This window comes from Phaethon aethereus (assembly GCF_964289735.1).
Source record: "Phaethon aethereus genome assembly, chromosome: 3".
Classification (NCBI taxonomy): Eukaryota; Metazoa; Chordata; class Aves; order Phaethontiformes; family Phaethontidae; genus Phaethon; species Phaethon aethereus.
The window spans coordinates 36,320,363-36,335,587 of record NC_138576.1 but is presented as its reverse complement, the minus strand read 5'-3'; the positions used below and the strand labels follow the sequence as shown (position 1 = coordinate 36,335,587).

Sequence of the window (15,225 nt, the reverse complement as noted above, 5' to 3'; positions counted from 1 at the left end):
CGCGGCACTGACGCGGCCCCCATTTGTGAGAGCAGTACGCTTAAGTTAACGTCTCCAATTTTCGATCCAGTGGACGCTGCCTTTCCCCAGCAACCCTCTTCGGATGCAGTGGGAAGAGGAGGGGGGGGCTCCTCCTGAAGCACTGAGTGGGGGTGACAAGACTGTAAGCCCGGGGCTTCTCCGCTCAGCGTTGACCGCCGCCGCCGGCCGGGTTGGGCTGGGCTGGGCTGGCCCGGCCCGGCGGCACAGGGAGACCAGAGGGCGGCAGGGCCCCTCCCGGGGGCAGGCATGGCCAGGCCAGCCCCTCGGAAAGGGGCCTGTGGGCCAGCTGAGGCGCAACTGCCTCACCAAGCCCTGCGCCGCCGGAAGAGGGCGAGGGAGGTGGAGAGTGACGCAGTACCTTACACTACCCGGGGGCGCCGCGAAGCACCTCCGCTCACCTTCCGCCCGGTAGCGCGCCCAGCACCACTGCGCATGCGCCTTCTGACCCCATTCCCCCCCGCCTCGGGTCGGCGGAAAGGCGACAGCCGCGCAGGCGCAGTTCGGCTCCGCTACGATTTTCTCCATGCGCAGGGTCGACGCGGCCATCCTCTCGCCACCGGGAAAGGTGGGGCGTGGCCGGGGGACGCGTCGTCAGCCGCGCGCAAGCCGTCTCCCTTCTGCCGCGGCCGAACGCGCAGGCGCGGTGGCCTCCGGTCACGTGCCGGGCGGGGGGCCGGTGACGCGGGGTTGTTGGTGTCGCCGGCGGCGCCGGTGGCAGCGCGCGGTGCTGGGCGGCGGGTCGGGGCGGCGCCATGGCGGTGAACTACAGCGCGAAGGAGGAGGCGGACGGGCACCCCTCGGGCGGCGTCGGGGTGCCGAGCGGCGGGGCGGTGGGCGGCGGCGGCGGGGCCGTGAAGACCCGTAAGCCCGATAACACGGCCTTCAAGCAGCAGCGGCTGCCGGCCTGGCAGCCCATCCTGACGGCGGGCACGGTGCTGCCGGCATTCTTCATCATCGGCCTCATCTTCATCCCCATCGGCATCGGCATCTTCGTCACCTCCAACAACATCCGCGAGTACGAGGTGCGCGGGGGGACGACAGCGGCGGCCGGTGGGTGCCTGGGTTTGGCCGTGTGCCCGGGCGGGGCGGTGGTCTGCAAGCCCCCCGGCGGACGCCCGGGAGGTGCCTGGCGGGGCCGAGCCCGGCCAGGCTGGGCCGGGCTGGGCGAGCGGTGTTAGGGATCGGCTAGCCGTAGGCGGCCTGCTCCTCCTTGCGACATCCTCCGCCGCCTCTCCCAGCCGGTACTCGGTGGGACGTAGAGGTGTCTTAGGTGGGTTCCGCGATGAGCGGACACCTCGCCCTGGCTGTCCCGGTTCAGTTTAACAAACCCTCCATCAGTTACCCTGAGCAGACGTTGAGCTTACAGCGTGTCCTCCGGGTAGATTGCAGCCCTCCTGTCAGCCTTGCCAGGGCTCCTGAGTGAACTTCCAGGGAAGTTAATGCCAGTGTTTAATCAACACAGCCCAATGCAAGTTATGTTCTCGGTAGTACAGAAAGTATGTGCATCGTATTTACTTGGGACAGCTTGTGGCAATGGTTTATATATCTTTAAAAAATGTTCCAAATTAATTGTAGTTTTGGAACAAAACTCAGTGGTGAATGTATTGCTGTCGTTCTTATGTGCACTAATCATTTAACGTTTTAGATGCTCTATGGGAGGCCAGGGCATCCAGAGAAAACTTAGAAACAAAAATCGAAGAGTGTGGCTTTTTCTAATTACACTTACAAAATACCATTTGTACATTTACATCTGATAATCAACCACACCACTGCTGTGAAAAGTTACTGAGCATTAACTGAAAACTAAAACATATATCACAGTTAGGTCCATTTGATAACAGAGTCACTTTGTGTTGTAAGGATACAACCCACAGGCCTTAGGGGCAACCTTGAAAAGCAACTTGACAGCTATGATTAGTTCTAGTGAGCTAATACAGCCAAGATTGATAGTAGGAAAAAATATACATAGTTTTTTGTTGGATTGCTATATTGGAGAAGTTGAATTTTTGTGTATCAAATCATCCTAGTTATCAGAGTAAGCTGTCACTTTCAAATAAGTAGTGTTCAAGACAGTGGCTTGGCTAGTGGTAGCAATGTGGCAATGAAGCCAAATTAACTAAAGAAATTCCAAAGCAATGAATGGTATTATATTTTCAGATTTATGTTAAAATACAAACAACTTTATAACAAAACCAGTTTAAGGTTCACTTTCATTTTATTTTAAGAACTAAAATTCCAGTCAAGGAGAAAAGCAAAAGTGAAAAAAACAAAGCTGAAGTGTATTTTACAGTGTCCAAATATTGGATGTAAGCATATTTTTGAAAAGCAATTGCTTCTGTCATGGTTTGAGGGTATGCAGAACATCTGAAAATTGACACAGGTGCTTTAGAGAATATTGCCAAGTTGTCAGGAGCATGTAGACTTTTAAATTCTCATGTTATAGTAATTTTTAAGGTAAATACAATCACATGTTTTCAACAGGACACTCAATGGAGAGAAGTAAAAAAAGTATATCCTTGCTAACTCTGATTTTTTTTTTTTGACAATTGCATTTAAAATAGCCATTTCTATAGTAAAGCAATACAAGGTCTTAGATAATCGTAATGATTGTAAGGTAACTATAATTGGATAAATATATCTCCTTCTGTTTTTTATTATGACTGGATCTGCGCTTTGATCTATCGGGACAGGAAATGCATCAGAGTTTAATGAGTCCAAAAATGTAAGCGACTTCTTGTGCCTGTATTGCCGCCGTATGCATATACAGAGTTTTTATATGCTGTTGTTGCTTACCTGCTCAGTCATGTACTCCTGATAAATTCCAGTAGGAGCCAAAAACTAGGTATTCCCACCTGACATGCAGTACAAAAATCCATAGGTGAGCTGGGAGCATGACTGATGCTCCGCTATGCAATCAGATTGCATGTATAAAGCAGTGGTAGCCATTCATATTTGGAAACCAGTTGGCAGATGCTGGCCTTCCACCCTTTATAATTTCAAGATAGTCAAGAATGGAAGGGGTTCCATTTGTTTGTTTGTTTTACTGTGTGGATTCACTCTTGTATCATCCACTTCACGCGAAGCTCTCCCAAGTGAGATCATTAGGCTTTCATGAGGACAGGAGGGATAGAGTTCTTGACTTTTGTGAGTATGATCAGGGAGTCGGGGTATGCAGGTAAGAATGGGTTCTGTTCTGAGACCCTCATGCGTGTTTTATCAAGTGTTATAATGCAGAAATGCTGTGAGTGAGATTATCATTCTAAAGGCAGCTGACTTTCTTTTTTTAAAGAAGTTTAAATCAAAAAAGACTACAGTTGCAGCAACAAAACGTAGATGAAGCATTTTACAGACCAACGTTTAGGCTCTAAACACCAGTGAGGGATGCAGTTTAAGACACTGCTATCACCTATATGCTTAGCTGAGATATGTCCCTGCTTAGTATGCTGGCTTTTGTTAGTAACCTCCAAATGTTATTGACAAATAGCTGTAAATTTACCTCTGGGAGACAAGACATCTAGAAGCTAGGTGCAGTGACTAAGCTCTTCTAAAAATGTTATCGGTGGAGGAAGCAGTGGTAGTTACTTACACCCACCTCCTAGACAATAGCATACTTGTTAAGTGTGTGTGCGCATATATATGTATTATAGTTGTCTGTAAACTTAGTGTATTGGAGCTGAATAGGATGTATAATTTATGCCCCTGAAATACATATTTATGTACAGTTCAAATCACCCTTCCCTGGAACTAGATATTGCAACCATTAGTATCCCTGTGAACTGTGCTGTTCTCATACAGGTGCAAGGACTGAGCAGCAAAATGTAGCTTTTTCATTGATTTCCTTTATAAATTCTCTTGAATTTGAATGTGGAAGCTTTCCAGCAGCTGAAGTGTACTAGAATTATAGGGTTTTTGTGTTGGTTGTTCTCTAGCATTTTCTCACTGTTTCAAAGGGTATAAATAGCCATTTATCTTGGGTCTATCATGAAAATAGTTCATTTGGGTGGAAAACGACAACCGGCTGTGTAAATGTGTCTTTTTGCACTGTTATTAACGGGTGAAAGAGTTCTTTATTTCCTGATTATTTTAACTTTTTTACAATGGATAAGAAGCATTGACAGAGCATATTAAAATGTGATAAAAATTGAGGAATATCCAAAACATTAATTGTGTAGGAAATAGAACTGTGTGCTGTGCTGCTGTGAAATGCATAATCATAGTTAAAAAGCCAAATAGACTTTAAGGCATCACTAGGAAGGAAGAATTGAGATTACTGTTGCATACAATTTCAGTAGTGTGTGCAGTTCCAGTAGCCCCGTCTCAAAAATGGTACAAAACTTAATAAAACCTACAGAGATGGATAGCAAAAGCGAACCAGAGTCAGGGGATGGCTTTTATACAAGTGGCCAAGCGGAATAGGATAAATATGCAACAACATATGAAGTCTACAAAATCATAAATGGTTTGGAGAACATGTATATGCAATAGTTACGTTGGTTCTGTACTGCAAAACTGTAAATTGACTGAGAAAGATAGCAGCAGCCTGAAGAGCTGTTGGTGCTGGATCACTTGGATATACACAATGTCCTTAGATCAGGGGTTGTTGGGAAGGGCTCACTCTGTGGGTTTGTCATGTTCAGCTGCTGGCTGATCCCTGGGGACAGAATACTGGGTCAGGCAGGTTCCTGCCATGGACCCCAAGTCAATCCTTCAGTTCTCAAAGTCCTGGTTTTCTTACGTTGTCAAGAGATTAAGACAGATACCTCTATCCCTTTAGTTGAGCTGTCTCTTGAATGTAACCTGTAAAGGTGGATGCAGAAAAAAACACTTGTGTTTGCAGTTACTGTACAGGAAAGCTCTTGGATAGCATTGAAGCTGATAGCAGTGGTCAAAACCAGTTCTGTTTCAGTATACATCAATTTCATGCTCCATGGAATTTAGTCAATTATATTTTTAAAAGTGAATTTTTTAGATCTTTTGCAACCTTAGAGTATTTGAGTTTTGTTGTTCATCTAAAACTTCTCCACACACTGAAGAACTAGCTCAGGATACGGAGGTTCAAGTTCTTTCTAACGGAAATGCTGGTTTAAGGTTGCTTTAACAGGAAAAAAAAAAACCCACCAAGTTAACCTTCAACAAATGAGATGCATTATTTGTTGAGAGCAGTGGTGGTCTGTCTGTCTGCTGTAGCTAAACAGTATGGCTGCAATAGTGCTATTTCTAGATCAGCATAAAGTTGATCTCTTGTTCAGCAAAGGAAGCAAAAATTATGTGATTCTCTCTCTGCCAGCTAATAGCTTCTGACTAGTTTCAGCTAGGCTTGTTAGGGTGTAGGTCTCCTCTGTCAGAAATCTGGCAGCAGAGCAGATACTAATAAAAGTGCTGAGGGAAGGGCTGCAGCTTGATAAATATCAAAGAAATTACAGGAGACCTTGAAGAAGATCCAGAGGAAAACAGGCTTCAGTTGTTCCCTGAACCTTGAAACTGCATGTTTGTTTTAGCTAACCTTAATATGGATATTGGGATAGATCGTAAATCATTCTAATTCTTGATAATGCATTTCACTACAAGCATAAATCAGGGCAAACCATTTGCAGCAGTCTTTCATAAAACAGTACAGGCATTGTAGTTCAAATGATACTGCTGTTTAACAGTTTTTTGCCATAACTTGGTATATGTTGCACCAATCTGAGTTTAAATTCTAAATAGGAAGTTCATAGTAAGTGTAAGGACTACATAGTTTATAGGCAGATGGAAGCTTTCTCATCCTACACTTGGAGCTAGCCCGCTGAGCTCAACTTAATTATTTCCTGCCATTCACATAGTGGACCTATACATGAAGGAGAGCTAATGTGGTCAAGCGACTTCAGTTGGCTTGGGGCGTAGGGTGAGCTCATGGCTGCTAAAGATATGTTATGCATACTGTCCAGGTAGCCTGTATGTACAGATTTCAAATACTGTTTTTTTTTTTTCAACTATGCTATTAAAAGACAGATTATATTGTATAAGCCAAATAAACACTGATCATCTTTCTTGTGCATCTACTGGTATTTTACCATTCCTGGCAGAACAGTGTTAGTGTCTTCATCTTCCCTATTTTAGGACAGTTCTGGGGCATTAAGTGATTATTTTTTTTTTTAATCTTCTGACTAATTAGGTAGCTTAAAATGGTCAGCAAAGCAAATTTTCTAATGCACACCTTTTTTATTAAATATCTACACTTCTAAGAATTTAGCATCTCTGGAAATCAAGTAAAAGCTCAGATCTGCTTGTCATAGTGTGTGTGTGTGTTTGGAAACATCATGTTGTCTGGAGTATCTGCTGTTTGTGTTTTGGTATGTGTTTTTTGTTCTGTTTTTTTTTGTTTTGTTTTCCCCCAGCAATAATGGCCCACCTTGGTGTTAAATTTGTTTGAGGCTGAAATCCAGCACGTAGACAGAATCACAACATCATTTAGGTTGGAAGGGACCTCTTGAGATTATCAAATAGGCTTCAACGGGCTTTTGGAGTTGAGGTGTAATAAGATTGCAAAATAAATGCCACGTCAACTCTCTGGCTTATTAATCAATTTTCTTTACTCTCCCATTGTAAATTAATGACTTTTTTCCTGTTATAGATTGACTATACAGGAACAGAGCCTTCTAGTCCCTGCAACAAATGTTTAAATGTGTCCTGGGACAGCAGACCACCTTGTACTTGCGTCATCAATTTCACATTGGAACATTCATTTGAGGTATGCTACCCTCTATGCAAAGTGAAATTAGAACAGTTTATATGGTTTATTGTATAATCAATAAGAAAGCTGTATCACTTAAGTCTTTTTTTTTTTTCCTATTTTGAAGGATTATTCCTAGTTTTCCTATGAACTTGGATCTGATTTTTGTGTGCTTTTTCAGTAACAGGGATGAAATTATTTTTAATGCCTCTATCTGGAAATGTACAACATTAAATGGAATGCTTGTTTTTTACACATTTAGATTTACTGTTTGTGTCATATAGCTGGCGAGTAGACCAGCTATTCCTGCACGATTGACAAAAACCTCAGTTCAACAAGAATTGAAAATACCAGATAAGTGCTTTCTGACAAACTGGATGCAAGTAATGAGGCTGCCGTGCTTAACATCGGACAAGACAGGTGTTGGGATAAGTGCTGGTGAATATAATTCTGATAGCTAATGGCATGTTTATACTGTTTGACTTCAGGATTCTAGCTTATGTTAGGATAGTACTCTTATGTACTCACATGAAGAAAGGATTGAAGCTTCTGCTTTATGAATGTTGCTGTAAAGTAAACACAGAGTTTAAGAGGTTAAAATTTAAGCTTTGTGTGAATGAAAACCCCTCTTGCCCCATCTTGCTTCTTATAGAGCAATGTATTCATGTATTACGGACTTTCCAACTTCTATCAAAACCATCGTCGTTATGTGAAATCTCGAGATGACAGCCAGCTAAATGGAGATAACAGTTCACTACTTGTAGGTATTCACGCTTCGATATTAATAAGCAACTAACTTCTGACTATTGCATAAATCGCCACATAGAGTATTTAGTTTAATAATAATGAGGTACTAGAATTTTTGCATAACAAAAGGCAACCATAAGGAATTCATATTTTGTTTACAAAAAATAACAAAAAATACTGTAAAATTTCATGTCAGTCAGTTCATTAAGCAGACAGCAAGGCAGTACTCGAATAGTTTTAAACTATCTTCTTGATCTTCAGTCAGTAGTAGCTGTATCCATTCTGTCTGAAGTTTTTTATTTCAGTATAAAGTAATACTTTGTTACCTAGCACTTGGTTTGGATATCGCAGCTAAATGCATCCATTTGTGTAGACTCTGGTTCAATATGGAACATCAGTGATATCGGAAAATATCATTACTGTGTATTCTGTTCATTACACTGTCTAATGTTTAGGGCCAGATGTCTCCTTTTCCTAATTTTTATGAGGAGTGAAAGTACAGTTGGATTCTTGCTCCAGCAAGAACGATTCTCCCTTTTTACCTGTAAACTTTCAGAGTTTCAGGAGGCTACATCTGATGACTGACACAGGGTTTTTGGAGGGACTTTTTCGGCTTGCATTTTTGGCATGCTGCTGGAGTCCTTGCAACCTTTTGTGTTTTACGTTACGCTTAGTTTCTTATAGTCTTACTTTGTATAACACTGATGCATACTTGGAAAAAAAAACCCTTTAATAAAAGAATACTTGAGTATTTAATGTTGGAAATGTTTTTCTATTAAAAGATAAAAGTTCTAATAGCTTCCAAGAGGAGCCTTATTTTTAGTATGACCATAATGGGATTCTGACTTTATTTATATTTTATTTAGATTTTATTCCTGCTTGTAAAAGAAAAATCAATCATGCTAACTAGTGTTGAATGCTGAAGTGTTTGTAAATAACCTGACTTGTGAAAGGATTATTTGTGGTACATTTAAGATGTGCACATTGAGGTACTGTAGTGAAAACTGTAGTTTCACTGTAGTGAAAAACAGGTTAGTTTGGATAAACTAGCACAGACTCACCTGCCTTTTTCTTTCTAACTGTCAGAATCCAAGTAAGGAATGTGAGCCTTACCGCACAAATGAGGACAAACCCATTGCTCCTTGCGGAGCTATTGCCAACAGTATGTTTAATGGTATGGTAACACTTCTAAGTTATCACTTAGATGTTTTTGTGATCTAGTGTATGTTTTGTGTTGTGTTGCAAATTATTCTGAGTAAAGGCATCATGGCCTTTCTTGTTTTGAATGGAAAAGTTTTCATCGTTCAGAATAAAATAAATATACTGCTGTTGCTTTTTTCAAAATTGCTATGAGAATTAATTTAATCTGATAGCATACAAAGAATGGAAATACCTGTTGTGAGAAGCTGTTACTGCTGTGGAGTAGAAACATAGATATCATATATGGATAATATCGTGCTATTTAATATACATTGATTGTTACAGACCAGCTTGTGATTGTGGCAGAGAGGTAATAAATGTCTCATACAGTTTTTTTGTTTTGTTGCTCCTAGAGGTAATTGTTTCACTGCCTATAAGGATCATCTGTCTAATGAAAGTTTCTTCAGCTGGTTTTCTAATTTGATTTTCTCTTTAGATACGTTGGAATTATATCGCATTGATAATGACACAAAGACTCGTATTACTTTGATTAAAAAAGGTATTGCGTGGTGGACAGATAAAAATGTAAAGTTCAGGAATCCTACAGGAGATGGAAATAACTTAACTGCGCTTTTCCAAGGTAAAAAAAAAAAAAAGATGTGAAATCCTAAGAAAACAAACCACTTCAAACACCTTTTAATTCCAGTGAGTTTTACCTCACTGACAACATTTTACTGAAAGTCCTAATTAATAATATTGTGTTTCTCTGAAGAAATCCAAGCTGAGGACTACTCTGCTATCTAGAAAGGTTGTCTTTAAATAATGAAAGCTGCATATTTCACATGAAAGTGTTTTGGTTTTTACCTTTACAGTAATAATTGTTTGGTTATTTGTTTTTTTTTTAATTTTTGGTAATTTTTTTCCCCACCTTGAATACTGAAAAAAGCCTAATTGTGCATTGCTGTTGTCGTTTAGCCTCAGCTGGCAACTAAGTACCATGCAGCTGTTCACTAACAGTACCCTTGCCCAGTGGGATGGGAGGGGCAGAATTGGAAGGGTAAAAGTGAGAAAACTTGTGGGTTGAGATAAAGACAGCTTAATAATTAAAGAAAAACGTTGTAAGAAAAAAACCACAAAAAAACCAACAAAGAGAGAGGAAAACAAAAGCCAAGAAAAAAAAATGATGCAGGAGAAGATGATTGCTCATCACCAACCAAGTCCCCAAGCAATGGCAGCCCCTGCCTACCTCTACCCGCCCAGTTTTTATAGCCGAGCATGATGTCATATGGTATGGAATATCCCTTTGGTCAGCTGTCCCAGCTCTGTCCCCTCCTAACCTCCTGTGCAGCCCTAGCCTTCTTGCTGAGTTGGGGCAGTCTGAGGAGCAGAAAAGGCGTTGATGCTGCATAAGCACTGCTGAGCAATAAATAAAATATCAGTGTGTTATCAACACTGTTTTCATCACAAATCCAAAACATAGCAGGACACAAGCTACTATGAAGAAATTTAACTCCATCCCAGCCAAAACCAATACAACTGCTATAATGCTTGGATTTAACTTTAGAAGAAATATTGCAGTTGTTTAATCAAACTCTCCCTATGGAGTTTTCACTTCAGTGTTTCTGCTGCTAGATTGTGCAGAGTGTTCTAAAAAACATTCTTTTTTGTGATTAGAAGTGACTGATGTCTCTCATTTGTTAGGCTAAATACAGTTTGTTAAACCAAAGTTTTCTTTGGCTACCAATGTCTGAAAATAATCTTCCTCAGGGCTCTAAGGTGTGTGTGTGTGTTTATGCAAGGTATGTAATAATTTCAGGTTTAACCTGATGTGGGTTTCTTGCTTAGTCATAGCCAAATTACATGTTACCAACGTAATGCTACCCTTGGAAAAGCAGATACCTTACCCTAACACAGTGTAGAATTGTATTTCCAATAAAATTAGCAAAAGCATTAGTACGGCATCATCTAAAATATTGTACATAATTTTATTTGCTTGTGGTCCAGGAAGTGGTAGTGAAACTCTTAACAAATAAGCAGAGGAACTATCATCATAATGGAGAACTATCTCACCAAGTAATGTTTTGAGACAAGGCTTCCTAGCTGTATAAATATATGGGAGGCAAATTTGTTTAAACAAATGGACAGTGCTGTCATGAGAATAGAGAATAAATGGATATGCATTACTATATAAGCTGCAAAATAAAAAGTTCTTAAACAGCCCAGTGTCCTGCAATAGTAGTGAGCCAACCTGTCTGTTCCTACTGTTTAGAAGTTAGTATGTTTTTTTGTAATATTAGAATGTATTCAAAATTCATTCTAATATTACAATGAGCCACTGTGCTACTTAGTCATGTATTTGAAATACTTTATTGTTACTGTTTTTGTTTAATCCTAGGCACAACAAAACCTGTAAACTGGCCCAAGCCAGTGTATGAGCTGGACATGGAGCCTGACAACAACGGCTTTATCAATGAAGACTTCATTGTGTGGATGCGTACTGCTGCTCTGCCAACGTTTCGCAAGCTGTATCGTCTCATAGAAAGGAAGAATAACTTACAGCCTACCTTACAGGCTGGAAAATATTCTTTGGAAATTGCATACAGTATCCTTTGAAAAACCTTTGAAAGAGGCTAAGGGCCTTAGCTGGATTACTTGTGCATAGAATTGTACAAGTTCAAATTGAACTAGCCTGCCTTTCTTACCATGTCTAAAAAAAGATGGTATTGAGCTGTGGTTGAGAACTGGTAGTGCGAATTGGGTAGAATATTACCATCTTTTACTTCTGTGCAAGTTTTTGTAGAATTAGTAGCTTCACAGTGAGAGGGAAACCAGATTGCTTGGGTGCTATAAAAGAAAAGCATAGGAAAAAGGTAAGAACAGAGGTAGTCAGTAGCCTACAAATTTGAGAACTTTAACTTCAAGGTGTAATGACAATATGTAATCAAGGGATGACTGCCTTTGGAGGTCAGAAAAGTGCCAGAGGTGTGGATCAGGTCGAGGTCTGTCATTCTATTTTGGACAAACTGAAGACTAGGTGGAAGTGTAGGAGACTAGAGGAGGAGCGTTGCCATAGTTACCAAATTCTTAAAAGTTCAAAAGCACTTTTTTTTTAAATAGCTACTGCAGTATTTTAATTTGCTGCAAAACTGTGGGGAATGCATATAAAACTGAATGAATATAAAGAAAAATTTTATACTAAGATATATTCAAGAATTAAAATTTAATTTCCCTCACTTTATTCATCTGCTCATCCCTCATTTATTCAGCTGCTTTCAAAAACCCACAAAATTGTGCATTTACTCTTTCTTTAAAAAGGGTTTAACATCTCCTAACGTGCCATTTTTCTTGGAGTAGCTGACAGTGCCCAGATTAGTCTTAGCCTAAAAGAACAGCTAAATGTTTCATATTTGCACTTCCAGTATTCAAAGGCAGCAGTTTGTATTTGGAACCTGAGTGAAATGACCCTAAATTTTCATGTGCCTGACCACCTGAGGCTACATTTGGAAATGTGCTTCTTGTTTTCCTAAATGTTTTTCAGATTATCCTGTACACAGTTTTGATGGACGAAAAAGAATGATCCTAAGCACCATCTCGTGGATGGGAGGCAAAAATCCCTTTCTGGGAATTGCTTACATCACTGTTGGGTCCATATGTTTCTTCTTAGGAGTTGTATTGCTGATCATCCATCACAAATACGGAAATCGAAATACTAGTGCAGACATTCCCAATTAATCTTACATTCTGAAAACAAATGTACTGCATGTGCATCAAGGCCAGTCCAGAATGGACCCAGTTTTTGAAAGATGAATCTCTGCTTCTGTCACTTTTGAGACTGGGTACCTAATTTTTAGCTAAAGCTTCCCTATTCCATACTGTGGATTAAATGACGGGTATACAATTAGCTTATATTGATTGTATCTCTGCCTATGTCAAACAATTTTTCTGATATTTGCCTCTTAACTGGGCAGGCCACATGATGCATATAGCTCCTGTTCCCTTGATGCATCTGCTGCTTGTTCATGTGCTGTGTAATGTCGGTATGATTCAGTACATACAGATTGCGTGGAGAAAGACTGTTAAAAGATACTGTAAATTGTTAACTTTCTGGAATTCAGGTGTCAGTGCTGTTGAAAGGAAAAGTCAAGTCTTATGTGTTTTTTTCAATTTACTGTCTTGTGTGCATGGGCTAGTACATTTCTTGCTGAGATTTTAATATATTTATATAAGTTGTTAAATATTTTTTCTGTGTCCTGCCCACCTCTGTTATGTTAAATCCTTTAAGTGCTGTGTAAATTTCAGCACTCTGGATTCTTTGTATATTTACAATATATGTGCCTGGCCAGTAAACTAGCATCCTGTGAAGATATCAGAAAAACCTATTTGTTAATTATCTGCGTGAATCCCTTTTCCCAATTTAGAACAATCTTTAAATGTTTGTTGCAAGTAGAATCTGCTTTTTTCTAATTTTCTTTGCTTTAAGTATTATCCAATACTAGTTTACCTATTGTGCTTGCTGGTTTTGTTTTTTATGAGCAGCTTCAAGCAGTAATCTAGAAGAACCTAAAATGTTTTTTCCATTCACAAATTTGGGTGTATTCATCTTGCTGGAGGAGTTTGCTAATTTTATTGAAGCATTTGTATTCTGAGCAGGCTTTGTTGTAAAGGAGTTGTCATATTCTTTTTCCTTATTTGGAGTGAACACCACATTAATTTTTTGCTATGTTAAGACAGGAAACGATAGAAATTCAAAAGTTGAGATTGCAGTAATGTTTTCACTGAAATGCAGGTTGAGCTTGCTGTGAAACTGAATTTAAATATTGCAGTTAGAAGCAATGTGCAGGTTAGTGTCTCAAATTATAGAAGGGTTCACTTTTAGGTTAATTAAAAGTTAACTGTAACCTGTAAAATACTACTTTTTGGTGATTTTTTTTTTTTTTTTTTAGATGATGCACAAAAATTGTAATGTATATGGTGGAGATCACTTTATATGCAACTAGCTTGATAAAGTATGGAGTATATTAAAAAAGACCTAATAAATTCTGCAAACCATTTAATAAGATATTTTATTTTGTTCTTGAACATACAACTTTTCATTGAGATGAAAATAAATGTATTCTCATTAAGTGTGAACATAGTTTAGGTGAGTTCTATTTCTGGGATTGCGTATTTGTTACAAAAAGTTGTTTATTCATGGTCCAACAGCTTAATCTATATCCAGCTTTAAACAACGCTATTAAATTATCACATAAACACATGACTTTTTACTGGATTACTTGTGTAATCTTTTTAAACTAGCAGTTTAAGTGTGCAAGTCAGTATAAACTATGGAATGAGGCAACATTTCCAGCGTGCTAGCTTTCTGTAACTCCATAAAATTTGTTTGCATAGTACAGTGTGGCAGCACAGGGCTTTTAAATAGTCAAAAGACTTGTAAGATTTTATTTACAGTGTAGTATCTATGTTGCTGGATTTATAGAATAATGGTATGTCCCTTTGTGTGTTGCAAGGAAGAAAACTCACAATAACATATTAAACTACCTGTCATCTCTAGAGTAGCTGCTAGTCCAAAATATAGTAAGCAAGTAAGAGGATGTCTCCCAATTACTGGTTATTAAAATATTTTGATTTTTGAACTTCATGTTTGTCACTTGAAATGCAAATATATTCTGCTTCATTCATAATCCCTGTTTTTCCACGTAGGAAATGCTGCTTTTTGGGCTGTGTTCAAAATCTAAAAAAAAGTATTTTTCTGCCTTTACCTTAAAATACTTTTTCATGTTTTACCTTTTTTTCTGCTGACTATAGCTGTCAGTGCTTCTTTGGTCTTCTTAATGAAGTGCACTGGGATTAGAATGGCTGTCCATTTTTGTTAAAATTAATTTTTTTTTCTTGGAGAGCCTGTAGCAGTAAATACTTGTCAGGCAATATGCCTGAGGGACAGTGTGCCTGAGGAGCTTAAAATGCTGATAAGAGCTTAAAATATTAGGCCAAATTTGTGAACTCTGCCTTCACTCATGCTTGTCTGTCTTGATGCTGTGTTGATAACTATGGAGATACTTGGATGTGGTATCTCTTACAAGTTGCCTGTATGTCACATGTTCAAAGATGAAAGCCTGGTGTCCCTGTCTGACAATTCTCAGGGCAGTGTCACTGTCCTCGTGTTCAGTGTTGTGTGTGGAATTTGGATTGGACCACCTGTGACCTGGTTCTTCAATGGCATCCTTCAGAGGTATTACCTACTAGGGTTCAGAAAGAAGAGCAATGCCTCTGCTCTCTGAGCCCAAGTTAGGTGCTTTCCAAGTGGTAGCCAGCTGAGGGAGTGCCCAAAGTGTGAGAGATTATAAGCTTTCTGGAGGCTGCTGCTGTTACGAGGGTCTGCTTATGAATGAGTCTTTCCTGAAGACAGTAATTTGGGAAACTAGGATATGTCCCTGGCTTACGCAAGAGCTCTCTGAAAACAAATTCTCTTGTGTGAGACCAACTTCGTAGAATCATAGAATCTTTGGGTTGAAAGGGACCTTTTAATGTCTTCTAGTCTGACCCCTCTGCAATGAGCAGGGACATCTTCAATTTGATCAGGTTGC

General features: G+C 39.7%; 1 protein-coding gene across 1 annotated transcript; it reads left to right on the top strand.

Moving 5' to 3' along the window:
* Positions 1–794: 794 nt before the first annotated feature.
* Positions 795–12,373, top strand: TMEM30A (transmembrane protein 30A; the record flags this gene model as incomplete). Its single annotated transcript, XM_081997697.1, has 7 exons — positions 795–1,064; positions 6,656–6,772; positions 7,407–7,514; positions 8,588–8,675; positions 9,138–9,281; positions 11,037–11,243; positions 12,180–12,373. The coding sequence occupies 7 exons, from the start codon at positions 795–797 to the stop codon at positions 12,371–12,373; spliced, it is 1,128 nt and encodes a 375-aa protein (XP_081853823.1).
* Positions 12,374–15,225: the final 2,852 nt, after the last annotated feature.